The sequence below is a fragment of the Macaca mulatta genome, chromosome 6 (genome assembly GCF_049350105.2).
Source record: "Macaca mulatta isolate MMU2019108-1 chromosome 6, T2T-MMU8v2.0, whole genome shotgun sequence".
Classification (NCBI taxonomy): domain Eukaryota; kingdom Metazoa; phylum Chordata; class Mammalia; order Primates; family Cercopithecidae; genus Macaca; species Macaca mulatta.
This window is the reverse complement of record NC_133411.1, coordinates 141,794,956-141,821,194: the sequence shown is the minus strand read 5'-3', so window position 1 is coordinate 141,821,194 and position 26,239 is coordinate 141,794,956. Positions and strand designations below refer to the sequence as shown.

General features: G+C 38.8%; 1 protein-coding gene across 4 annotated transcripts in view; it reads left to right on the top strand.

Annotated features, from left to right (window-relative positions):
* The window catches only part of AFF4 (ALF transcription elongation factor 4), an 89,427-nt gene that overhangs the window by 47,938 nt on the left and 15,250 nt on the right, over positions 1-26,239 (top strand). For all 4 annotated transcript variants that reach the window (XM_015140774.3, XM_015140771.3, XM_078005165.1 and 1 more), the window contains 8 exons: positions 11,450-11,486; positions 13,661-13,706; positions 16,912-16,966; positions 17,411-17,448; positions 18,170-18,332; positions 19,334-20,251; positions 23,408-23,496; positions 24,121-24,358. In XM_015140774.3, coding sequence (XP_014996260.1) covers positions 11,450-11,486; positions 13,661-13,706; positions 16,912-16,966; positions 17,411-17,448; positions 18,170-18,332; positions 19,334-20,251; positions 23,408-23,496; positions 24,121-24,358 — 1,584 coding nt within the window. The remainder of the gene's footprint in view (positions 1-11,449; positions 11,487-13,660; positions 13,707-16,911; positions 16,967-17,410; positions 17,449-18,169; positions 18,333-19,333; positions 20,252-23,407; positions 23,497-24,120; positions 24,359-26,239) is intronic.

Here is a 26,239-nt window from a genome sequence, read left to right as displayed (position 1 = left end):
ATTACCTATTGTGGTAATTTGTTTTCTTGTCTTTTTCTTGAGTGCCCTGGCTAGAGATGGTCAGTTTTCTTGAGAGCTGCTTTTTCTTTCTCTGTTGTTTTTGTTTTTTATTGCATTGATTTCCACCCTGATCTTTTACTTTTCTGCTTTTTTATGGTTTAATTTGTTCTTCTTCTTCTTATTTTTTCTTTTGAGACAGAGTCTTGCTCTGTCACCCAGGCTGGAGTACAGTGGTGTGATCTTGGCTCACTGCAGCCTCCACCTCCTGGGTTCAAACGATTCTCCTGTCTCAGTCTCCTGAGTAGCTGAGATTATAGGCACATGCCACTGTCCCTGGCTAATTTTTGTATTTTTAGTAGAGACGGGGTTTCTCCATGATGGTCAGGCTGGTCTCAAACTCCTGACCTCATGATCTGCCTGCCTCAGCCTCCCAAAATGCTGGGATTACAGGCATGAGCCCCTGTGCCCGGCCTGCTCGTCTTTTTAACAGATTTCTTGAGGTGGAAGCTAAGGTCATATAATTGAGATTTTTCTTATTTTCTTATTTTATTTATTTATTTATTTTTAGATGGATTCTCGCTCTGTTGCTCAGGCTGGAGGGCAGTGGTGTGATCTCAGCTCATTATAACCCCCACCTCCCGGGTTCAAAGGATTCTCCTGCCTCAGCCTCCCAAGTAGCTGGGATTATAAACGTACACTACCATGCCTGACTAATTCTTGTATTTTTAGTAGAGACTGGGTTTCACCATGTTGGTCAGGCTGGTCTCAAACTCCTGGCCTCAAGCGATCCACCCACCTCGGCATCCCAAAGTTCTGGGATTACAGGCATGAGCCGCTGCATCCAGCCCTTATTTTCTAATACAAGATTTTATTGTAAAAACATCCCTCTAATACTTTATCTGCATGTCACAAAGTTTGATGTAGTTTGTTTTTTTTTTTTTTAATTTCAGGATGGAGTCTTGTCCTCCCTAAGTGCTGGGATTACAGGTGTGAACCACCATACCCATTTTTATTCAGTTCAAAATACCTTTTGAGGGCCGGGTGCAGTGGCTCACGCCAGTTAATTCCAGCACTTTGGGAGGCCCAGGCTAGTGGATCACCTGAGGTCAGGAATTTGAGACCAGCCTGACCAACATGGCGGATCCCCATCTATACTAAAACTACAAAAGTTAGCTGGGTATGGTAGGGCGCACACCCGTAATTTCAGCTGCTCGGGAGGCTGAGGCATGAGAATCGCTTGAACCTTGGTGGTGGAGGTTGCAGTGAGCTGAGATCAAGCCATTGTGCTCTGACCTGGGCAACAGAGCAAGACTCCATCTCCAAAAAGAAACAAACACACCTTTTAATTTCTTTCTTTTTTTTTTTTTTTCCCAGACGGAATTTTGCTCTTGTCCTCTAGGCTGGAGTGCAGTGGGAGCAATCGCAGCTTATTGCAACCTCCGCCTTCTGGATTCAAGTGATTCTCCTGCCTCAGTCTCCCTAGGGGCTGGGATTATAGCCATGTGCCACCATGCCTGGCTAATTTTTGTGTTTTTAGTAGAGACGAGGTTTCACCATGTTGGCTAGGCTGGTCTTGAACTCCTGACCTGAAGTGATCTGCCCATCTCGGCCTCCCAAAGTGCTGGGGTTACAGGCATGAGCCTCCATGCCCGTCCTGATTTCTTGTTTTTTGGATTATTTCTAATTGTGTTGGTTCCCAAATATTTGGAGATTTTCTGCATATTTTCTGTTATTGATTTGTGATTTAATTCCATTGTGGTCATGAAGCATACATTGTATGAGGTTGAGACTTATTTCATGTCCCAGATTATTGTCTTTTTTTGCTAATGTTTTGTGTACACTTGAAAAGAATGTGTATTCCAGCCAGTGTGGTGGCACACGCTTGTAATCCCAACACTTTGGAAAGCTGAGGTGGGAGGATCCCTGGAGGCCAGAAGTTTGAGACCAGCCCGGGCAATAGCCAGACCTCATCTCTACCGAAAATTTAAAAATCAGCCGCACACGGTCGTGGGCATCTGTAGTCCCAGCTACTCAGAAGGCTGAAACGGGAGGATTGCCTGAGCTCAAGAGGTCAAGGCTACAGTGAGCCATGATCATGCCACTGTACTCCAGCCTGGGTGACAGAGAAAGACCCTGTCTCTGGAGTATCCTGTTAGGTCAAGTTGGCTTATAATTTTATACCAATCTTCTGTATCCTTACTCATTTTAATTTTATTCTATCAATGATTATTATTGAGAGTAGATTCCAACTTTAATTTTGGATTTGTATATATGTTCTTGCTTTGTTTCCTCATGCTTTCTCAGACTCTGTTTTTAGGTGCATAAACACTTAGGATTGTTACCTCTTAAGGAGTTGAGCCTTTGTTACTATGAAACAACCCCTTTTAACCCTGATAATATTCTTTGTGTAAAATTTACTTTGATATTAATAGGACCAGCCCCAACTTTCTTTTATTTAATGTTAGCATGGTATGCTTTTTTCCAGCCTTTTGCTTTTAACCTGTTTATGTTCTTGTATTTAAAATGCATTTCTTGTAGGTAGTATATGATTTTGTTATGCTTTTTAAATATAATCTGACACTCTGCTCTTTAGGGTGTTCAGACCACTTACATTTAATGTGATTATTGATACAATTGGACTTAAATCTACTATCTTGCTTTTTGATTTCTGTTTGTCTCATCAGGCCTTTTTTTGTGTGTGTGTATATGTGTCAGTCTATCTTCAAGTGATTTTATACCTTCCTTTTCTACTGTATAAGACCCTATTGTCATTATACTTGCATTTCTCCCCTCATAGAATCTGTATTATTGTTGTTTATGTTTTACTTCCACATAAAGTATAAATGGCACAATATTGTTACTATTTTTTATTTAAACCATCTATTATCTTTTAGGCTGGGTGCAAAGGTTCATACCTATAATCCTAGCACTTTGGGAGTCCAAGGAAGGAGGATCACTTGAGTCCAGGAGTTTGAGACCAGCCTTGGCAACATAGTGAGACCCTGTCTCTATAAAAAATAAAAAAATTATCTGAGTGTGGTAATACGTACCTGTGGTCCCAGCTGCTCAGGAGGCTGAGGTGGAAAAATAGCTTGAGCCCCAGAGGTCTTGGCCTCAGTGAGCCATCATCACTCTACTGCACTCCAGTCTGGGTGGCAGTGAGACCCTGTCTCTAAATAAATAAACACACAGTTTGTTATCTTTACTTTTTTTTGAGACAGAGTCGTGCTCTGTCACTCAGACTGGAGTGCAGTGGTGCAGTCTTGGCTCACTGCAACCTCCACTTCCCTGATTCAAGCAATTCTCCTGCCTCAGCCTCCGGAGTAGCTGGGATTACAAGTGCCTGCCACCACGCCTGGCTAATTTTTTTTTTTTTTTTTTGTATTTTTAGTGGAGACAATCTGGAACTCCTGACCTCAGGTGATCCACCCACCTCCACCTCCCAAAGTGCTGGGATTACAGGTGTGATCCACTGCACCTGGCCCATTTTACTATTATCTGGAGGACTTGAATATTTCTTTTAGTACTTTGAAAAAATCTTTATTTTGCCTTTCCTTTTTTATTTTTTAAAGTGTTTTTGCCAGCTATAGAATTCTAGGTTGAGGACCTTGCCCCCACTGTCTGCCAGCTTGCATTGTTTCTGATACGTACATTGTTGTCATTCTTTTCTTTGTTTATATGTAAAATGTCCTTTTTTTTTTTTGGCTGCTTTTAAGTTTTTTTTTTTTAATCATGCTTTTAATCTGTTCAGTTATGATATGTTCTGCTGTAGTTCTCTTTATCTTTCTCATGCTTGGGGTTTGTTCAGCTTCTTGAAACTTTGGACTTATAGTTTCCATCAAATTTGAGAAACTGTTACTCACTTTTTTTTTTTACCCTCTTCTCCCCTTTTCTCGTCTTCTTCAAGGACTCCAATTACATGTATATTAGGCCCCTTAAAGTTGTCCCAGAGTTCACTAATGTTCTGTTCTTTCTTTTTTTTTTTCTTTTTTTTTTGGCGGGGGGCGGATCTTATATTGTATTGCTCCGTTTTGGATGGTTTGTATTGCTGTGTCTTCAGGTTCACTAATCTGTTGTTCTGCGATGTCTAATCTGCTATTACACATTTAATATATATTTTTATGTTAGACATGTTTTTATAAAAATTTGATAATGCTTATATATTTATTAATTAAACAGATACTTATTAACTTCTATGTTCCTGGCATGAGATTTGACAATTTGTTCTTTATTAATGACAAAGAGTTTTAGTAGAAAGATGAGGGTAAAAGACTAGTTGTACTAGGCTCAAAAGATACCAGAGTAAGTGTCTTTTGAAGCATTTACTGTAAAAAGGAACAGAGAATGTGGTACCAAGAACTGTATGGTCTTGGTATGTCAGGGGAGTGTTTTTATAAGATGAAGATATTTTGTTATTTTTATAATGCTGATAGTTTAGTAGAAAGGGAAAAACAAATGATCCATGGGAAAGAGAGGAGGTGACCTTAGGAGATCTTCACAAGAGCAATTAAGATTCAGTGTCCACGTAGAGGAGAGTAGCTTTAGAATAGAGCACCACTACTTCATTGGCACCAGAGGGAAACAGAGAATATGGGTATAGTTAGGGATAGCTTGGGAGATTTTCCAGTGATAGTTTGGAGAATATTAAAGATTTTGATTGCCTTTGCACTTATTCACCATGTTTGGAACAACCTCCAGCAGTGTTCTTGACACTGGAGATAGAACACTGTATAATTTAAATGTTCTTGCTCTAAGATGGGTATTTAAAGAACATAGGAAAATGCTGTGCCAATACTTTGAATAGTTCTGGCACAAAGTAGCTGTTCAATGAATGTTTGTTAACTGAATTTGGATATATATATACTCAAGTAACAGTGTTTAGATTTTGGTGTTTGTGAGACACCTCAGCTACTGACTGATTGTCGCTAAGGTGGGTTGCTTCTTACTGATAGCTTATCTCATTCTCCGAATTTAAGTTGGTGCAACTTCATGTGTAATATAGCTAAAAGCTCTGTGTGATACTTTAATAGGTACTTACTCTCCATGTGCACTAGCTATATGTACCAAGTTCAATGAGAGGACTGAGAAAGGAGAAAGTTGTTATATCTAGGGAATTTGGGTTTAGCATCCTACAGGAGGTGACACCAATTAGAGTTTAAAGGAGAAGTAGAGGAGTGTTAGCAAGATGTGGGAAGATAAGGAACACATCAGAAAACACTTTACACCATTGATGAGTCTGAAAGAGCACTTCACAGGTGGCAAATGGTGCTAAGTTTAGGATCATTTTGGGGAGCTGGTTTAGTGTATTCATCTCTCTCCTTGAATTGGTCCCATTTAAAAACAAAAACAATTCAATCCCTCTGTTCCATGTGATTCCTCAGTCATTCCTTTGGTTTAGAACAAAACTTACTAAATATTGATTCATATTTGCTATTTTTCCCTGGTATTTTGCTGGATGCTATAAGGAAGTGTGAAACAAGAAATGTGTTTTGCCTATACCAAATATTTGCTTGTAGAAAGCAGTAATACAAAAGAAAGCAATAGGAATTATTTATTAGTGTTTAATTGGATGTGTAGTTGTGTGCATCACACTTAGACATACATTGTCTTCTCTTTGTATTCTGTTCTGTTCTTAGAACCTCTTTACCTAGGTGCTTCACAAATCTTTATCTTATCATCTCCTCTTCCCCGTCTCCTTCCCTCTTTTTCTTGCCCTTCCACATGCCACTGTTGATACGGTGGCTGCTTTAACAGGAATTACAAAAAGGGACCCAGGACAAGGCAAGAGTAATGGTACAAGTGCAGTTTATGCACAGTTGCAGTATTGGAACAATGATGTTAAAGCCAGAAATGTCTGGAACTGTGGAATATCTTCAACTCGGTTATAGAATCATGCTCTGTACAATATATTCTGTAATGAAATGAGGAATGAATCTGAATTTTTTTACACTAACATAGAAGTTGTTTCGTGATATCAGTTATCCGACTTAAAAATGAGTTAGACACCTCTCTCTTTTTATCTCTCTCACACACAGACACACACACATACACACACACACATGCATACCACCACCAAATATGCTATATGTGTCTTTTCATAATGTATTTTTAAAAAAATAATTAAACCCCCCTCTCTTCAGAGTAAAGATGATGTTGGCCGAGCGTGGTGGCTCACACCTGTAATCTTAGCACTTTGGGAGGCCAAGGCGGCTGGATCACCTGAGATCAGGAGTTCAAGACCAGCCTGGCCACCATGGTGAAACCCCATCTCTACTAAAAATACAAAAATTAGCTGTGTGTGGTGACATGCACCTATAATCCCAGCTACTTAGGAGAATCACTTGCGCCCAAGAGACGGAGTTTGCAGTGAGCAGAGATCATGCCATTGCACTCTAGCCTGGGCAACAAGTATGAAACATCCTATAGGAGTATGAAACTCCGTCTCAAAAAAAAAAAATGATGTTTTAACAATGAATGAAGTAACTGCTTCCCTAAAAAATATACTTGAGTGGCTGGGCACGGTGGCTTACGCTTATAATCCCAGCACTTTGGGAGGCCAAGATGGGTGGATCACGAGGTCAGGAGTTCGAGACCGGCCTGGCCAACACAGTGAAACCCTGTCTCTACTAAAAATACAATAATTAACTGGGCTTGGTGGTGGGTGCCTGTAATCCCAGCTACTTGGGAGGCTGCGGCAGGAGAATCACTTAAATCTGGGAGCTGGAGGTGGCAGTGAGCCAAAATCATGCCACTGCACTCTAGCCTGGGTGACAGAAGTAGATTCTGTCTCAAAAATATATATATATGTGTGTGTGTGTGTATCTATAGTGTATAGATATATATACAAGTGTATATATATACACACACACACACAAGCTAGGAAAATAACACTTAAAAAATAATATTGTTGTCGTTTATGTATTTTTAGTTTTTTGTTACCAAAAACCACAGTTCTAATGTGCAAACTTTAAAGAGCTGAAAAAAATTGCTATTCAGTGGTTTGAACCTATTTGCTAAAAAGATTAAAATGCAACCTTCTAATTTATTTTCCTAAATGATTTACACCAGGGAACATGGAAATCTAATTCAACTTCAATAGAATCCTTTACATAATTAATGTATAGGGCTGAAATTTTGTTACTGTGATTTAATAAACATAGTATTTCTTCCATGAGTATAACTATATCTTTGTGGCATCTAATGAAACCAGATATCAAAAGTAAGTCCATCTTAGTGTCATACCTTTGAAGCATTGTATTTTTGTGTGTTAGAAAGGTTTTGTTGTCTTTCGTAAATATAATTTAAAAATTACTCTAAAAATGGTATTTAATTTTTGTTATGCCTTTAAAATTACAGTATTTATACATATGTTAAGTAGTAATGCATATTCTATACATATTTTGAAGATACAAATGGAAAAATTTCTTAGTAATGGAGTATATGATTAAAAAAAAAGCTTGAAGACAAACTTTCAGCTGTAGTTACCTCCTACTGATACTACTCCAGTAACCTCATTTTGTATCCTTAACTCCATTCTAGCTTTCTTAAAGCTGTTATCCACTTAGTAGGTGAGATGGTCTTCACAATATGCAGATGTAGTTGTGTAACTCTCCTACTTAATAAGCTACACACACACAGATCTTTAATATGGTCTATAAGGTCTGTAAACCGTGTGATCTAGCATTTTAGGTCTTCAATCTCATGTCTCACCACTCTTCCACCTTTACTTTTTCCTCTCTGTGGGCTGCCTTTAAGTTCCTTGTACCAGCCATGGTCTTCCCTTTAAGCTGGACTTGACACATGTTTTCTCTCTCCCTGCAGCACTTAGCCTATCTCTTCCTTTCCCAGTTTATTTCCTATATATCCTTCAAATTTCAGTCTGAATGGCAGTTCCTCAGGGAAGCCTTTGCTCATCTTCCTGGCTAGATCATACACATAGACACACACACGCACACACGCACACAGGTACACATGCATGCACAGTTACAAACTCTTAATATAATTCTGTGTATTTGCCCTTCATTGTATTTATTACAGTTGCCATTTTACTTGGATTTGTGTGAGTGCTTACAAAGGTAGTCATTACTGACATTCAAATAGGGGTTAAGCTCCTTGGGGGCAGGGCCCTTGTCAGTTTTTGCTTATTGTTTTCTCAGTACTTTGATACACGGCTAAGTGTGATGCCAGAGAGTTTGGGTTTCATCCCTAGGGAAAAACAAAAAGTCATCGGAGGTTCTGCGAAAAATAGGAGAGCAGTGATGACACATGCTAAGACTTGGGCTGTAGAAGGGTAAATTGGAGGCTATAGTTGAGTAAAGAAAAGAGACTAGAGCTAGGAAGATCCATTAGAAGGCCATTGTAGGTAAAAAAGATGAGGACCTGAAGTCTTTCCAGTTCAGACAGTCTTGCCTTTGGTTGGTGGGTGTTTAAGAGACAGAATCCAGTAGTGTTTGGGGACCTGCTGACTATTGTCAGATATAAGACAAATCAGAGATTATTTGGAATATGGGGCTATTAACTTTTAGGCCATTTATCAAGTAAATGAATATAAGACAATAAACAATTCAAGGGGTTAATACATCTTCATTTTATTTTATTTTTATTATTTGTACAGATAGGATCTTGGTATGTTGCCCAGGCTGGTCTTGAACTCCTGGCCTCAAGTGATCCTCACTGCTTAGCCTCCCAAAGTATTGGGATTACGTGCGTAAGCCACCACACCCATCCTGGAATCTTCATTTTAAACAAAAGTCACAAAATTGACCTCTTGCCCACTGCTCTATTTACAGTTTTTTAACAGCGGTACTGAGATGTGATTCACTTACCATGTAATTCACTCACTTCAAGTGTAGAGTTCAGTAGTTTTGAGTTTGTAAATCATCAACTCAAAAAGAAACTGTACCCTTTAACTGTTTTCCCTTTTTCCGTCTATCTTCCTTCCTAGCCTTAAGCAACCACTAATCTCCTCTATGTCTATAATTTCCCTGTTCTAAACATTTTATATAAATAGAATAATGTAGTATATGGTCTTTTGTGACAAGATTCTTTCACTTAACATTATGTTTTCAAGATTCACCTAAGTTGTAGCATGTAACCGTACTTCATTCCTTTTTATGTCCAAATAATACTCCAGTATATGGATATATATCACATTTTGTGTATACGTTTATCAGCCGATGGACATTTGAGTTGTTTCCACTTTTTGGCTATTATGAATAATGTTGCTATAAACACTTACATAGAAGTGTTTGTGTGGACTTACGTTTACATTTTGTTTGGTTATATACCTAACAGTGGAATGGCTGGGTCATGTGGTAATTCTGTGTTAACTTATTTGAGGAACTGCCAGAATGTTTCCAAAGCAGCTGTACCATTTCACATTCTCACCAGGGTTCTGATTTCTCCACATCCTTGTCAACACTTGTTACATTTGTCTTTTTGATTCTAGTCATCCTAGTGGGTGAGAAGTAGTATCTCATTGTAGGTTTGATTTGTATTTCCGTGATGACGTGATGACGGGTGTGAGACATCTTTTCATCTGCTTATTGGCCATTTATATGTCTTCCTTGGGTAAATGTTTATTCAGGCCCTTTTCCTGTTTTTTAATTGGATTGTCTTGTTATTGAATTGTAAGAGCTCTTTATAGTATATTGTGGATACCAGCCCCCTATCAGATACATCATTTGCAAATATTTTCTCCCATTCTGTGAGTTGTCTTTTCACTTTTTTGATAGCAGCCTTTGAAGCACAGAAGTTCTTAATTTTGATTAAGTCCAGTTTATCTTGCCAAATCCCAGGTCATTTAGATTTGGCATTGTGTTTTTTCCTAAGGATTTTATAGCTCTAGCTTTTACATTTATAGGTCTTTGGTCCATTTTGAGTTGTTTTTTTTTTTTTTTTTTTTTTTTAATGATGTAATATAAAGTCCCAGCTTTATTTTGCCCATGGCTATTCAGTTCCCCCAGCACCATTGTTAAAAAGACTATTCTTTCCCATATAATGGTCTTGGCATCCTCTTGGAAAATCCATTGAGTATAGAAAGAGGTTTTTAATGTTTTTTTTAACAGCAAAACTATATTGTTCTTTCACAGACAGTTCTGTAACTAAAGGAAGAGTATGCTTATTTTTAAGTAGGCTTTTAGGAATATTTGTGTAATTTTAGTGCTATGTCTTGTACCCAGATTTAATTTTGAGAAATGCATAGTGTGCACACATGGAACAGCTGTTCTGGTCATGAAAATTGAGTTTGGAAAGCCATATTTCACTGAGGGTGACATTTTGACTTCTTTTTATTGGCACTTCCTGAGTGCCAGATACTATGCTGTTACAAGGCTTACATGGAAGTAAATGACCATCTCTTCCTCATGTTGCTAATGTATATAAAATATTGGGAGCAGGGAGAAGGAGAGATTAAAATGACATGGAAATATCCATATGGGTTTTTTTAGTCCATAAAAGTGGTATGCTTTTCTTTTTTTGAGATGGAGTCTCGCGCTGTTGCCACGCTGGAGTGCAGTGGTGTGATCTCGGCTCACTGCGACCTCCGCCTCCCAGGTTCAAGCAGTTCTCCTGCCTCAGCCTCCCGAGTAGCTGGGACTACAGGTGCACGCCACCATGCCCAGCTAATTTTTGTATTTTTCGTAGAGACGGGGTTTCACCATGTTAGCCAGGATGGTCTTAATCACCTGACCTCATGATCCACCAGCCTCGGCCTCCCAAAAAAGTGGTATACTTATAATGGATAAACGTATACAGCTATTTTTACTTAGTACACTGTCTTCAGTATTACCTTTAGTTTTAAATGAAGTGTTTTCTTAAGACCAAGAATTTTAAATTGAATTTATTTATTTATTTATTTATTTTATTTATTTATTTTTTTTGAGACGGAGTCTCGCTCTGTCGCCCAGGCTCGAGTGCAGTAGCCGGATCTCAGCTCACTGCAAGCTCCGCCTCCCAGGTTTACGCCATTTTCCTGCCTCATCCTCCCGAGTAGCTGGGACTACAGGCGCCCGCCACCTCGCCCGGCTAGTTTTTTGTATTTTTTAGTAGAGACGGGGTTTCACCGTGTTAGCCAGGATAGTCTTGATCTCCTGACCTCGTGATCCGCCCGTCTCGGCCTCCCAAAGTGCTGGGATTACGGGCTTGAGCCACCGCGCCCAGCCAAAAATTATTTATTTTATAAAGGGCTCTAAATAGGGATATGATTACAATGGATGCTGCTGAAAAAATTGAATGATAAAGAATTTAGGTGGCTTAATGCTTTTTGTATTAGACTCTGGGAAAGTCCATTATTGATCACAAAATTGCCAAGGCTGATCAGACAGGATCATTGCATTCTTTCTGTGCTTTTTCAAGTACTTGAAGTGTTTTTATGTAATTTAAGCTTTTTTCATGAATTAACCTTTCTTTTTTAGTGTCACTTTGTATAATTTTATGTTCCTTTTCTTAGGAATCTCAGCAGTCCAATTTTGGCCCTGGAGAACAAAGTGAGTATTTCTTTTCCTCTTGGTTTTCAAATTAAGCTATTTATTGAACATTCAATTTTCATGGTCACACCATATGTAACTTTAGTAATACCTTTACATGTCATATCCTTTTTCATTTTTCTTTTTTTTTTTTTTTCTGGAGTGTAGTGGTGTGGTTGTAGCTCACTGTAGCCTCGATCTCCAGGGTTCAAGTGATCCTCCTGCCTCAGCCTCCTGAGTAGCTGGGACTATGGGCACATGCCACTATGCCTGGCTGATTTTTTAAATTTTAGTAGAATAGGGTCTCACTATGTTGCCCAGGCTGGTCTCGAACTCCTAAGCTCAAGTGATGCACCTGCCTCGTCTCCCAAAGTGTTGGGATTACTGGTGTGAGCCACCATGACCTGGTATTCTAATTTTTTTTATGATCTAATGAGTAGTGGGGATCGAGCTGAAAAATTGTTATTCTTTTTTTTTTTTTTTTTTTTTTTTGGAGACAGAGTCTCGCTCTGTCGCCCAGGCTGGAGTGCAGTGGCCGGATCTCAGCTCACTGCAAGCTCCGCCTCCCGGGTTTACGCCATTCTCCTGCCTCAGCCTCCCGAGTAGCTGGGACTACAGGCGCCCACCACCTCGCCCGGCTAGTTTTTTTTGTATTTTTTAGTAGAGACGGGGTTTCACCGTGTTAGCCAGGATGGTCTCGATCTCCTGACCTTGTGATTCGCCCGTCTCGGCCTCCCAAAGTGCTGGGATTACAGGCTTGAGCCACCGCGCCCGGCCAAAATTGTTATTCTTTAAAAATTCAGGAACTGCAGGTCATTGGAGATCAAAATACACTACTTTTATTAAGCATTTGAACTAACAGTTCATGAATACAATTTGATGGGCACCTCGTAAACTCAAGTGTCATTCTTCTTTCTTTTAACTTCCTTTATGAAAGTACTTGGTTCCATGATGGTAAAACTCCACACAAGAAGGGGTCATTTTATTTAGCTGACCATGGCTCTTTTCTTGTTATATTTGTACAGTCCCTGTTTATTCCTCCTTGGTTTTCTGATCTGGGTAGAAAGTCTGCTGCCTGCTGTACCCTCACCTTCACCCTTACTCTCTTGGCCTGTCAGAAGAATTTCTGGGGAAGATGGTCATAGGGAATTCAAATATGGTCCCAAGAGATTGTGGTTGTGTAGATTGAGGGAACCATTGCAAATGTCTGGGCTTCACCGTATACCTCTGTAACAAAACAGGTATTCTTTTTGCCAAGAGCAGTAACTTCTTAATTAAGGTAGATTTATACTAGTCATAAGGTATTTTGGAAATGAAAATGTGGAACTTTTTGATCCTTAATTTATCTTCAGTGATCTTAATGCAGAGATAAAACTAGGAGAATACCTCTTTTGATGTTACGCTTTCTTTGTATATCAATTTCTTAGTTCCACCTTAAAGGCTGTAGCTACAGGAAAAAGGGATCTGACATTGTTGATATGCAGAAAATGTTAAAATGCAGAAAATAGCTAACTATAGGCCAGAAAATTTACATTTTCTCTCTTCTTTTTATTTCCTTTTTTTCTCAGCTTGTTTTCCCTAGTCATCTTCTTTTAAGAATACTTCATCCTTCTACTCTTCTCCCATTCTCTCTTCTGAAAGCTGTTCACAAATGGGATCATAAGCTGCCTCTACTCATTATTTGTGTTTTTCACTTTGTTTGTTTTAGAGCTATTTCTATAACAGCATAAAACTCTAGTTATAGTATGAAAATACCATAATTTATTTCACTAGTCTCCTATCGATGGACATTTTTTTTTCCAGTTTTTGCCATTACAAACCAGGCTATAACAAACATTCCCGAGTGTGTGCTTGTGTGTTTGTGTATTCCTCAAGATTATACCTGTAATGTAAATTCCTTTCATTGGAATTACTAAGTCACTTAGCAGTATAGTTACAGTACTGAGAAGGTATTACCAGATTGCTCTTCAAGAAGGTCATATGAGTTTACAGTCCTACCAGCAACATGTACACATGCTTATTTCCCCTGTAGTCACTAGTATCTCATATTATTGGGCTTGTTGATGTTACCAGTTTGGTGGTTGAAGAATTATATTTCATTGTTTGATTTACATTTATTTGAGGGTATTTTACATAGACATTTTACAGTCTAAATAGCCATACTTTAGTTGCTCACTTCATTCTTTTTGTTCCAGAAAGATATAATCCTTCTAAAACTTCAAATGGGCACCAGTCTAAATCGTAAGTTTATTGCTTAATGAGTTTAATGTGTATCGTTTTCGCTAAAAGTTACCTGTAATATCTGGATATTTTGAACAATATTTAGAAATATTGAGGCTGGGCAGGGTGGCTCACACCTGTAATCCCAGCACTTTGGGAGGCCAAGGCAGGCAGATCACATGAGGTCAGGAGTTCGAGACCAGCCTGGCCAACGTGGTGAAACCCCTTCTCTACTAAAAATACAAAAAATTAGCCGGGCATGGTGGCAAGCACCTGTTATCCCAGCTACTTGGAAGGCTGAGGCAGGAGAATTACTTGAACCTGGGAGGCAGAGGTGTAGGGAGCCAAAATCGTGCCACTTCACTCTAGCCTGGGCCACAGAGCGAGACTCGGTCTCAGAAAAATTAAAAAATAAAAGAAATATTGACCTTTTAAGGCATGAGGATGCAAATTTTTATGTAAAGGGTCAGATAGTGAAATATTTAGGCTTTCAGAGCCACATAGTCTGTGTTTTGACTGCTCAGCTCTGCCATTTGTAGTATGAAAGCAGCTATAGACCATAAGTGTGGCTGTATTCCAGCCACACTCTTTAAAACAATGTGGTAGGTTGGATTTGGCTTGTGGGCCACAGTTTGCCTACCTCTGCTCTGAGATCATGGTTTTTTCTCATCTGAGAGTTGTATGTGTATATTTTTCTGTGTATATTCCTAATTTATATTGAATAAAGAAGTCATAAAATAAATACAGGATTCTTCTTTAGGCCAAGCCATTCATTTAACCACTAGATTAAGTAACATACATAGTTTGTACTGTCTTTAAGTTTTCTTATTTTTATTTTGTTGGTAGAAGCAGAAATATATATAAAAATGTAACAGGGTAATGTATTGGATGAAAATAAATTCCAACTTAAAGAATGAACTCCTGAATTCCTGAGACCACAGGTTAACTCAGTGATTAAAACAAAATTCTAAAGAAGCAGCGACTACAGTGTCAGCTTTCCATGCCACGGTCACAAACTACTATGATGACCCTAGACTGGTAGCACTTCAGCTGAATAAAAGAACTAAGAATGAAAAATACAAGAACACAAGAAGCACCCCCTTACTGCTGAAAAATTCAAATTATATTCCTATTCATCATACTTATTTATATGTAAAGAACGGAAGTGTACTTACCATATCTATACCTATCACTTTGGTTGTGAGGGAACAAACTCATGCAGGGCTCTGAGCAGTCTGGTAAAAGCTTTGACATATTGACATGTGTAAACAAGTTCATTGAGCTGCCATTGTTAAATCATAAGGGCCAAGAGAATTCAGAGTAAGTACATTTCCTTAGAGGAAAATCAGTCATAGAGATAGATGCACTAAGCCCCTGTCTGAAAGAAAACTCTTTTTTCCCTGTTCTGTTTAATTGGGCCAGTCTTAAAAATCATCTGGTTACTTTATTTCAGGGTGATGTTTAATATATAATATTTTGAACTTAGGGTCAGATATAGAAATGTAGGTTAAACTTTGAGGGGGAAGAGTACAAGTAGTTATTAGAGTGAAAGAAGATTTCCTTCTCGCTGATTGGAGATTGTCATGAAATTTTAAGAAAGGTAATGGAATTACTGGTAATGAGAAATTAGACATTTTTCTAGTTGTAGTTCTCCCTAAACTTTGTATTAATTTTTCCTCCCATGTAAAAAGACAAGGAATGTTTTGTGGGCTGTTACGTAGAAAATTTTAAGTTTAATGGTTTTGATTTTATGACCTTAAAAGAAAATTTACATCTTTAATTTTGCTTTCAAAAACAAATTCCAGAAACTGTCAGCTTATAGTATATGTGTGTACGTGTTTAAATTGATTTGAATTTTGATCAAGGGAGATTTTGGAACTTGGGAGTTTTTTTTGTTTGTTTGTTGTTGTTTTGTTTTTTTGAGACAGAGTCTCACTCTGTCGCCTAGGCTAGAGTGCAGTGATGGGATGTCATCTCCCTGCAACCTCCAGCTCCTGGGTTCAAGTGATTCTCCTCCTACCTCAGCCTCCCAGGTAGCTAGGCTACAGGTGCCCACCACCACGCCAGGCTAATTTTTGTATTTTTAGTAGAGACAAAGTTTCACCCTGTTGGCCTGGCTGGTCTCAAACTCATGACCTCAGGTGATTTGCCCACAGCCTTCCAAAGTAGTGGGATTACAGGCGTGAGCCACCGCACCCGGCCAGAATTTGGGAGTTTTAAAAATATATACATAGTCAGCCATGCGCAGTGACTCATGCCTGTAATCCCAGCACTTTGGGAGGCCGAGGCAGGTGGATCACGAGGTCAGGAGATCAAGACCATCCTGGCTAACACGGTGAAACCCTGTCTCTATAAAAATACAAAAAAATTAGCCGGGCGTGGTGGTGGGCACCTGTAGTCCAAGCTACTCGGGAGGCTGAGGCAGGAGAATGGCGTGAACCCGGGAAGCAGAGCTTGCAGTGAGCCGAGACTGTGCCACTGCACTCCAGCCTGGATGACAGAGCGAGACTCGGTCTCAAAAACACACACACACACACACACACACACACACACACACACACACACACTCTTAGTCACACACACACACACACACACACACACACACACACACACTCTTACATAGTCATTTTTGCTATATAGCCAAGACTTTTACCCAAAATATTTATTTCTACAGAGGGCACTTTGTTTCATAGCAAGGCATTTATGAACTAGAACTTTGGCTTAGGAAACTGTTCTGGTTTTCACAGTTACCCAGTTGTCATCAGTTACACTAATCTCTCTTTGTGGAACATGGGGAACAAAGGAAGAATTGCTTGATGCTTTCATTTTATCTTCCTTCTTTTTAGGAGTTATATCTCTTGAGTGGATTGTTGGGTATGACTTTGTTAATTTTTAATCATGAACGTGTGTGTGCACCTAGGGGAAAAGTTAGAGACTACAGAACTGAATATGAGAGTTTATAGAAAGTAGATTTTGTTTAATTAGAAAAGATGAATATTTTATTCATGGGAAGGATAGAGCTTATGGAATGGTTAAATTCCTCCATTCTCAATTTTGAGATTTTGAACCAAACCAGATAGAATAAGACTTACTGGTGTTTTGTTTTTTGGTTAAATCTGTGGCTACCACAATGATTATTTCTAGAATTTTTAGTAGATATTTAGTACCCTGGCATACCATGTAAACTGTTCCAAAAATAATAATCCTTTCTGCCTTTTCCCTCTAGTATGTTAAAAGATGACTTAAAACTAAGCAGCAGTGAAGACAGTGATGGGGAACAGGTGTGTCTACTATTGTATTATTCTGCCAGTCTCACATAGTATTTGTATTTTATAAAAATGATAATTGAATTATGCATTTGTTACTTAAAATAAATTTCTTCTTATAAGCTTTCTGACACTGGAATGTTGTAGTTTTTTTCTCTGTATTTCAATCTCCATTTTTTTCTTATTTTTTTAAAAAAATTGGGTTTTCCTCAACATTTATTATGGATCAAAACATACTCATGAAGCAGTAGATTATTGACAATAATAACTATTAACAAAGCTTTTGATCGTATTCGGGCAGTTCAGTTACTCTTTAGGTAAAAACAGTGTAAGTGTTAAACATAGTTGCATACATTAGAGAAGCTAGTTTTTTCTGTTAAGAGTTCAGATATTATTCACACTAAGCAAATAGAATACTGTTTATTCATTCACAGATTCCTTCTTATGTTTTAATTTTAGGATTGTGATAAGACAATGCCGAGGAGTACACCAGGAAGGTGGGCATCCTTTTCTTTTCTGTTTTATTGGTAAGAGTTGGGTCAGCCTGATAACATTGCAGGGATATAATAAGTGGACTTATAGGTAAATATCAGTTTTGATAGTGGTTGTACAACTCTGTAAATTAACTAAAAGTCATTGAATTATACACTTAAAGTGGGTGATTTGTGTATTATATCTCAAACTGTTTTTAAAAGGTGAGTATTAATACCTAAGTAGCACATCAGAAATTTTTAAAAAGAATTGTTCATTTCATTTACAGTGAAGTTCTGGATTCATAGAATTACAGCAGTGTAACACATAGTAAACATTTTAAAGAAAGTTGTGGCTGGACGTGGTGGCTCACGCCTGTAATCCCAGCACTTTGGGAGGCCGAAGTGGGCGGATCACCTGAGGCCAGAAGTTTGAGACCCGCCTGACCAATATGGTGAAACCCCGTCTCTACTAAAAATACAAAAATTAGCCGGGCGTGGTGGCGGGCGCCTGTAGTCCCAGCTACTTGGGAGGCTGAGACAGAAGAATTGCTTGAACCTGGGAGATGGAGGTTGCAGTGAGCCGAGATGGTGCCACTGCACTCCAGCCTGGGCGACAGAGCAAGACTCCATCTAAAAAAAAAAAAAGAAAGAAAAGAAAAAAAGAAAGTTGGTTGTCCGATTTGGATGTTTTCCTGTTGTCAATGTAAAATAAACTTTGGACATTTGTATATTTCATCTCTTTTAGTAATTCTGAACCTTCACATCATAATAGTGAAGGAGCAGATAACTCCAGGGATGATTCTAGTAGCCACAGTGGATCTGAAAGCAGCTCTGGATCTGACTCAGAGAGTGAAAGTAGTTCCAGTGACAGTGAGGCAAATGAGCCATCCCAGAGTGCATCTCCTGAGGTGAGACAGAGGGAAGGGGGTACCTCCCATAGGCCCTCTCAGGGTCCTTGGTGATGTCCATTTAAAACCTGATTCAAATATAAAAGGAGAAGGAAAGAACGTTCCATATTCTGACAAAAAGAAATTGTACTGTGTACCTTGGAGGAAACCTAGATGATTCCTTGTTGTTTGAACAAATTCGGTCTAGATTAGGAACTGCTTGGCATATTACAGGTCACTAAAATATTGTGTACCTTTAGTTTGGTCTTTTATTTTTATAACTCAACATGGTAATTGATGTTCTGTAGTTACAAAGAACACGTTGTTGATAAAAAGAATCTTATGTAATGTAATTTTAGTATAGCTTGTTAAGTTGCAGTTAAAAATCTCTCTTTGTACCTACATCATTTGTTTACTTTCTAGAATTAAATATTCTGTATGGCCATTTGTAATTATACCTTTGAGATTGGATTCTTGAATAGGAATATTTGCTATTTAAAGGTCACATATCACATTAAGCTTATCTTTTTTTTTTTTTTTTTTGAAGACGGAATCTTACTCTGTCACCCAGGCTGGAGTGCATTGGCTCAATTTTGGCTCACTGCAACCTCTGCCTCCCGGGTTCAAGTGATTCTCCTGCCTCAGCCTCCTGAGTAGCTGCGATTACAGGCGTGTGCCACCACACCTGGCTAATTTTTGTATTTTTAGTAGAAACGGGATTTCACCATGTTGGTCAGACTGGTCTCAAACCCCTGACCTCATGATCCGCCCACCTCAGCCTCCCAAAGTGCTGGGATTACAGGTGTGAGCCACCGTGCCCGGCCGCTTATCTTCTTATTCAGATGATCAGATGATAAGAGCTAATAGTCAATACTCAGCCCTTTGCTTTGGTTCATAAAGAACCATGGCAAGTAAATGCTTTTGTTGCATTAGGCATTGTGGTTTTTCCTCTTCTTTGAGGTTGTAAAGGGGGGAGAACGCTTCACTATTGAAAAAAGCATACATGTTTCTCTGTTTTTCAGCCTGAACCCCCGCCAACAAACAAATGGCAACTTGATAATTGGCTGAATAAAGTGAACCCACATAAAGTGTCACCCGCTTCTTCAGTGGACAGTAACATCCCATCATCTCAAGGCTACAAAAAGGAAGGCCGAGAGCAGGGCACTGGGAATAGCTACACTGATACAAGTGGACCTAAAGAAACGAGTTCCGCTACTCCTGGACGAGACTCCAAAACCATCCAAAAGGGATCAGAAAGTGGGCGTGGGAGGCAGAAATCTCCTGCACAGAGTGACAGCACAACACAGAGAAGAACTGTAGGCAAAAAACAACCCAAAAAGGCTGAGAAGACAGCTGCTGAAGAGCCTCGTGGAGGCCTGAAGATAGAAAGTGAAACTCCTGTAGACTTGGCTAGCAGCATGCCCTCCAGCAGACACAAAGCAGCCACCAAAGGCTCAAGGAAACCCAATATAAAGAAGGAGTCTAAGTCTTCCCCTCGACCTACAGCAGAGAAAAAGAAATATAAATCAACAAGTAAATCTTCCCAGAAATCAAGGGAAATCATAGAAACAGATACCTCATCCTCAGATTCAGATGAAAGCGAGAGCCTTCCTCCTTCCTCACAAACTCCTAAGTACCCCGAGAGCAATAGGACTCCTGTTAAGCCCTCCTCAGTGGAGGAAGAAGATAGCTTTTTTCGGCAACGAATGTTCTCTCCTATGGAAGAGAAGGAACTTCTTTCACCCCTCAGTGAGCCTGATGACAGGTATCCACTTATTGTGAAGATTGACCTGAATCTTTTGACTAGAATACCAGGAAAGCCTTACAAAGAAACAGAGCCGCCCAAGGGGGAAAAGAAAAATGTGCCAGAAAAGCACACGAGAGAGGCTCAGAAACAAGCCTCAGAAAAAGTTTCCAACAAAGGCAAGAGGAAGCATAAGGTTTGTGAAGGGTTTTTGTTGTTTGTTTTGAAACATCAGAATCTGAAATGCGGTGGAAATCTCAGTAAGCCACAAAGTAACAAGGCAGGTCATAAACTGTGAAGGAAAATAGTGGGTAAACCCAAGGCCCACTTGAGGCTACTTATGGAACAGTCTCTTGAAGATTTCTGTGATTCTTGCCTGTGTCCTTCAGTTAAAGCAGGATAGTTGCTAATGAAATAAGAAATGAGCCAGTGCTTTTCGCTGACCGGTGTAGAGGTTAGAGAGCAGCAACTTGCAAACAGGCATTTGCAACATTCTCAACATTTTGGTTGTAGGTGTTTTTAGTTTTGGATACGTACTCCCCAGATTGTTATAATCCCTACCATTTTCTTACGTCATACACCCAGACCAAGGCACACTTTTAATAACTCATCTGCTGTGCACCTCTGCGCCCCAGCTTCTCTTCCTTAACAAAGGTCAGAACTAAAAATACTGCTGGCTCATAGCCAGCTCTCATCCCTAAATACTTCCAAGATAATTTTGGATATAGAGGCAAAATTTGTACATTTAAGGTCTGCTTTTCTTAGACTGAGGAAATGTGAAAATTCACGCATGTCTATGATTGGAGGATAATAATCATACAATGAAGAGATCTGAATCACTACAAATATAGAGACTCTGTGGGAAAAACAGCCTGATCTTTTCAGCTCTAGTGAGGAATTTTCAGGAGAACGTAAAGTTTTAAGTAGTCTATATCAAAGAATACTGTAATTTCCCCTGATACATGTGTATGATCGTGAAAGACTAGAAGTTAAGTTTGAGTAGCTGAACAGATAGGTACCAGAATGGCCTTACCAAGTAAACTTGGAACACAAACACCACTCCAGTTGACGTGAGAATCACGTATATTACAGGGAGAGTAGAGCACTTTCTTAAAATGGCGTGAGATATTTTCCTCTCTCCTTTTCATAAAACCACAGTGCCATGTGCAGATGATATATATTCAGACAAATTAGAATAATACCTCACTTCTTTTTTGAATCTTTAAAAATTGAAATTGTCCACATTATTTGAATTTTTAGAAAACCAATGCTTACTGCTCTCCTTACTATAGCTAATGAGTTTCCATTATCATTGTACAGGGATGTTTTGCTGAACTAGTAAGCTGTTTAGGGCCACTGGCCCCTGTAGCCCACAGCCTCAGATTGCTAGACTTGGCTGTGGGATTTAATTCATAGAATTATGTGGAATAAGAGCTTGTGTATGATGGACTCTGCTCTTTAGGAACCTAGGATTTTTTTTATGGAATTTAAAAAGAATGGTCCTTTTGTGCTTAAAAAGTATTACTTTTTTCGTAACATTTTATTTTATTTTTCTTACTTTTAGAGAGAGGGTGTTGCTCTGTCACCTAGGCTGGAGTACCATGGTATTCATAGCTCACTGTAACCTCAAACTCCTGGGTTCAAGTGATCCTCCCTCCTCAGCCTCCCGAGTAGCTAGGACTACGGGCATGCGACCCCACACCTGGCTAATTTTTTATAGAGATGGTGTCTTGCTGTGTTGCCCAAACTGGTCTCAAACTCCTGGAATCAAGCAGTCCTCCCACTCAGCTTCCCAAAGCACTGGCGTTACAGGTGTCAGCCACCACACCTGGCCCTTTTAGAAGATATTCAAGCATTTAAAATATAAAGTGTCAAGGGCAATACCTGGAGATAAAGCAGGTAGTACTAAGAGAAGACCCAGTTAAGGGTAGTAAAGGATGTAGATTTCTTTTTCTCATGTTTTCATTTGTCTGTCTTTAATCATTTGTATAGGGGAACAGATTCTTTTGTTATGGTAGAATATTTGCATTCTTGTGCCCTGATATTTGAAACAAAAGGAAAACTTAGATTCACTTAGAAAAGTAACATTGGCAGTGGATGGGCCCACCACTTGTGTTTTCCATCAAAAAGTTTTTTCAGTCACTAGGCTGGGCCGTAATCAAAAGTAGGGACGACAAAAATTGTTGGCAAAGTTGTGAAAAAGTTGGAACTTTGATACGGTCCTGATGAAAATGGAAATGATACCACTGCTTTGGAACATAGTTTGGTAGTTACTGAAAAAGTTAAACATAGAGTTACCTTTTGACCTGCAATTGTACTCCTAGGTATATATCCAAGAGAAATGAAAACATATGTCCACACAAAAACTTGTACTTGAATGTTCATAGTAGCATTATTCATATTAGCCAAAAAGTGGAAACAACCCAAATGGCCATCACCTGATGAATGACTAAACAGAATGAATAAATTCTATGCAGTGAGTACTGTTCAGCCATAAATGAGAATGCAGTACTGATCCATGCTGCAACATGGATGAACCTTAAAAATGTTACACTAAATGAAAGGAGCCACAAAGACCACATATATTGAATTATACCATTTTCCTGAAATGTCTAGAATAGGCAAATCTATAAAGATGAAGTGTGATTGTCAGTGTCTGGGGGAGGAAGAGATGGGTATGGAGTGTGTTTTCAGGATAACGAACATATTTTAAAATTCATTAAGCCGGCTGCAGTGGCTCAAACCTGTAATCCCAGCACTTTGGGAGGCCGAGATGGGCGGATAATGAGGCCAGGAGATTGAGACCATCCTGGCTAACACAATGAAACCCCATCTCTACTGAAAATACAAAAAATTAGCCAGGAGGCTGAGGCAGGAGAATCACTTGAACCTGGGAGGTAGAGGTTGCAGTGAGCTGAGATCATGCCACTGCACTCCAGCCTGGGCGACAGATAAATAAATAAATAAAATTAAAATTCATTGTGGTGATGGTTGTACAACTCTGAATATACCAAATGTTATGGAATTGTGTACTTCTGAAGAGTGAATTTCATGTTATGTAAATTATATCTTAATTATAATTTCACAGATACCACCCCTCAAATCATTACATTGAAAAGATGCCATCTTAGAGACTGTAGGAAATCTGTTTCAGTCTTTGGGTTCTGTGTATCTAAAATAGGAGACCTCAGCCTTAAAACCTAATCTTTTTGAATGTTATTTAAATGAATTATTGTACTTCTCTTTTATCTTTCTGATGCTTAATCAGGGATAAACTCTTTGTGGATAGCTAGTGCTGGAAGCTGAAGTTAGTTGAATAAAGATCAGACCACGGTTTCTATTTTTCATCTAGAATGAAGATGATAGCCGAGCCAGCGAGAGCAAGAAACCCAAAACAGAGGACAAGAATTCAGCAGGCCATAAGCCATCCAGCAACAGAGAGTACGTCCCCAAAACATGTTGCATGCTAATGTTGTTAATATATGTGTATCATTTGATACTGGGTACTTTCTAACATGCTCTGAGTGTTCATTTTAGTAAGCGAGTGTTATATAAATGCACACACATAACATATGCCAAATAGTGGGAGCTTTCGCTTTTAGCTAATAGGGATGGAAAACATTTAAAATTTAATTAATTCTTCCTTTCTTCATTTTTTATTGGGGTAGGGGTGACTATCGGGAGAATTAAAGTAAAGGTATGCCACTTTCTGGTTAGATGGCAAACTTACCTGTAATTTCCAAGAGACTGGTTGCCAACTTAAAAGTGGTAATCTCTTCGTTCACTATTCATCATTTTGTTCATTCATTCAGCCAATATTTATTGAGTACTACTGAGTGGTAGGTCATGTTTTTGGCCCTGGATATACAACCACAGGAATAAAAACAGAAAAGATGCCTACCCTCATGGAATTTACAGTCTTATTTTGTTTTATAGAAATCATGTGTCCTAGTAATCAAATGGGGAAAAACAGATTTGTCTTGAAAGCAGACAAAGAGAAATGGAAAAATCAACTACCCCTGTATTACTTTGTGGAGAAATGAGGGCATTCGTTTGGTTTGGCAGGTCATCTAAGCAGAGTGCTGCAAAAGAAAAGGATTTGTTGCCTTCTCCTGCTGGGCCTGTTCCTTCAAAAGATCCAAAAACAGAGCATGGCTCTCGGAAGAGGACTATTAGTCAGTCTTCTTCCTTAAAGTCAAGCAGTAACAGCAAGGAGACTAGTGGCAGCAGCAGAAACAGTTCCTCTACATCCAAGCAGAAGAAGACCGAAGGGAAGACTTCCAGTAGTTCCAAGGAGGTTAAGGTAAAGTGTTGGGGGCCTGGGGCTTTTGAAAATCACTCAACTTGCCATGTGACTTTTCCAGGGTGACACTGTGCTTTGAAATTATTGTAACATATTAATAAATACATAGGCCTATGCCTTTTACCCTCTATATGTAATAATCTTGATAAATGAATACAGTGATGTAAGACTGTGAAGGCAGTAAGTCAGCTGGTCCATTGAAATAAAAACTCCTGGGTACAGTGGCTCATACCTGTAGTCCCAGCTATTTGGGAGGCTAAAATGGAAGGATCACTTGAGGAATTTGAGTCCAACCTGGGCAACATGTTGAGACCCTGTCTATAAAAGAGCTTTAGAATTTAAAAAAAAAAAAAAAAGATAGAAACCAGTAATTGGAAAAGTTAGTTATGGAAGTTTTTAAAATAAGAACTAAATGGTTTTAGTTGCTAAGACTGAGTTCTTGTATATTGTTTGAAATAGGCTTTGAGTTTCTCAGAATTATACTTTACAAACTAGTTATGTTACGTAAAGTGACAAAGCAATCATTTGGCTTTGATTCATGAAATAGAAAAAGAAATCTTTAGCTAAGTTAGCACTGAAATTATTTCTAATTATTATTCCTAGGATACTCACAATGTAGGGGGAAGTATTCTTCACATCTATAGATGGAGATTTGGATCAAAGGAGTTTATTCAAGGCTGTACTTTAATAGTCTCTCACCCTCAATTTGTTTACCAGGTCGTTTGCTTTCTAAACTGTTCTGATCAGAAGCAAATTTACTCAAATCAGAAAATACCTATTATTTAGTAAGCAAAGGTTTGAGAATTGAAAAATAAGACTCCTTAAAGCTCTTATATTTATTAACTGTGGTAAAATTAAAAATTTTTTAATTGAGATTATTTTAATTAACAACTTCTTAAATTTAAATACACAGAAAGCTTTTTCTCTAGCTGAACAGCCTCCTTCTGTAGTAGTTTAGTGTTAGCACAAGGTGCTTAGGACCTTGACTCTTACATTGGTCAGCTTTATTGGTCCAGTTTTCCATCTGCCTGCTGATGTTTTTTTCTCCATTTCCCATCCTTTAACTGTAGGATTTGAGACCTCTGTGCTTGCTTCTTGAAACCTGCTATTGCTTTTTTTTTTTGCTTTTAAATAAGTGAGCTCTCCTCTTTTGGATTCTGCTATCTCATAGGTAAAAATCACTGTGTATGCTTCTATCACACATAAGAAGGGAGTTTCTTCAAGAAGTTTGTCAGCTTCTTGAAAGCAGAGATTTGTTTTGTGTCTTGTTTTGTGTTTTATCTGGTGTTTAACTTGCTGGGTAATGAGGAAATATTTGTTAGATCAAATGTAGTCATTTGGTACTCTATTGTTTTCAACAAAATATAGAATAGGGCCTTACCACTTTGATTTCAATAGCTCTTGATACTTAATAGTTATTGAAGTTAATATTTGTTAGTCTTGACCATTCCCAAGTTAGGCAGTGACATTTGAATTTTTTAGATAACAATCTAATTTAATTAGGAAATATGCTATTTTTAATACTATCAATTAAAGAAAAAAATTAGAGGCCGGGAGCGGTGGCTCAAGCCTGTAATCCCAGCACTTTGGGAGGCCGAGACGGGCGGATCACGAGGTCAGGAGATCGAGACCATCCTGGCTAACCCAGTGAAACCCCATCTCTACTAAAAATACAAAAAATTAGCCGGGCTTGGTGGTGGGCGCCTGTAGTCCCAGCTACTTGGGAGGCTGAGGCAGGAGAATGGCGTGAACCCAGGAGGCGGAGCTTGCAGTGAGCCGACATCGCGCCACTGCACTCCAGCCTGGGCGACAAAGCGAGATTCCATCTCAAAAAAAAAAAAAAAAGAAAAAGAAAAAATTAGATCTGGAAAACCAACATTA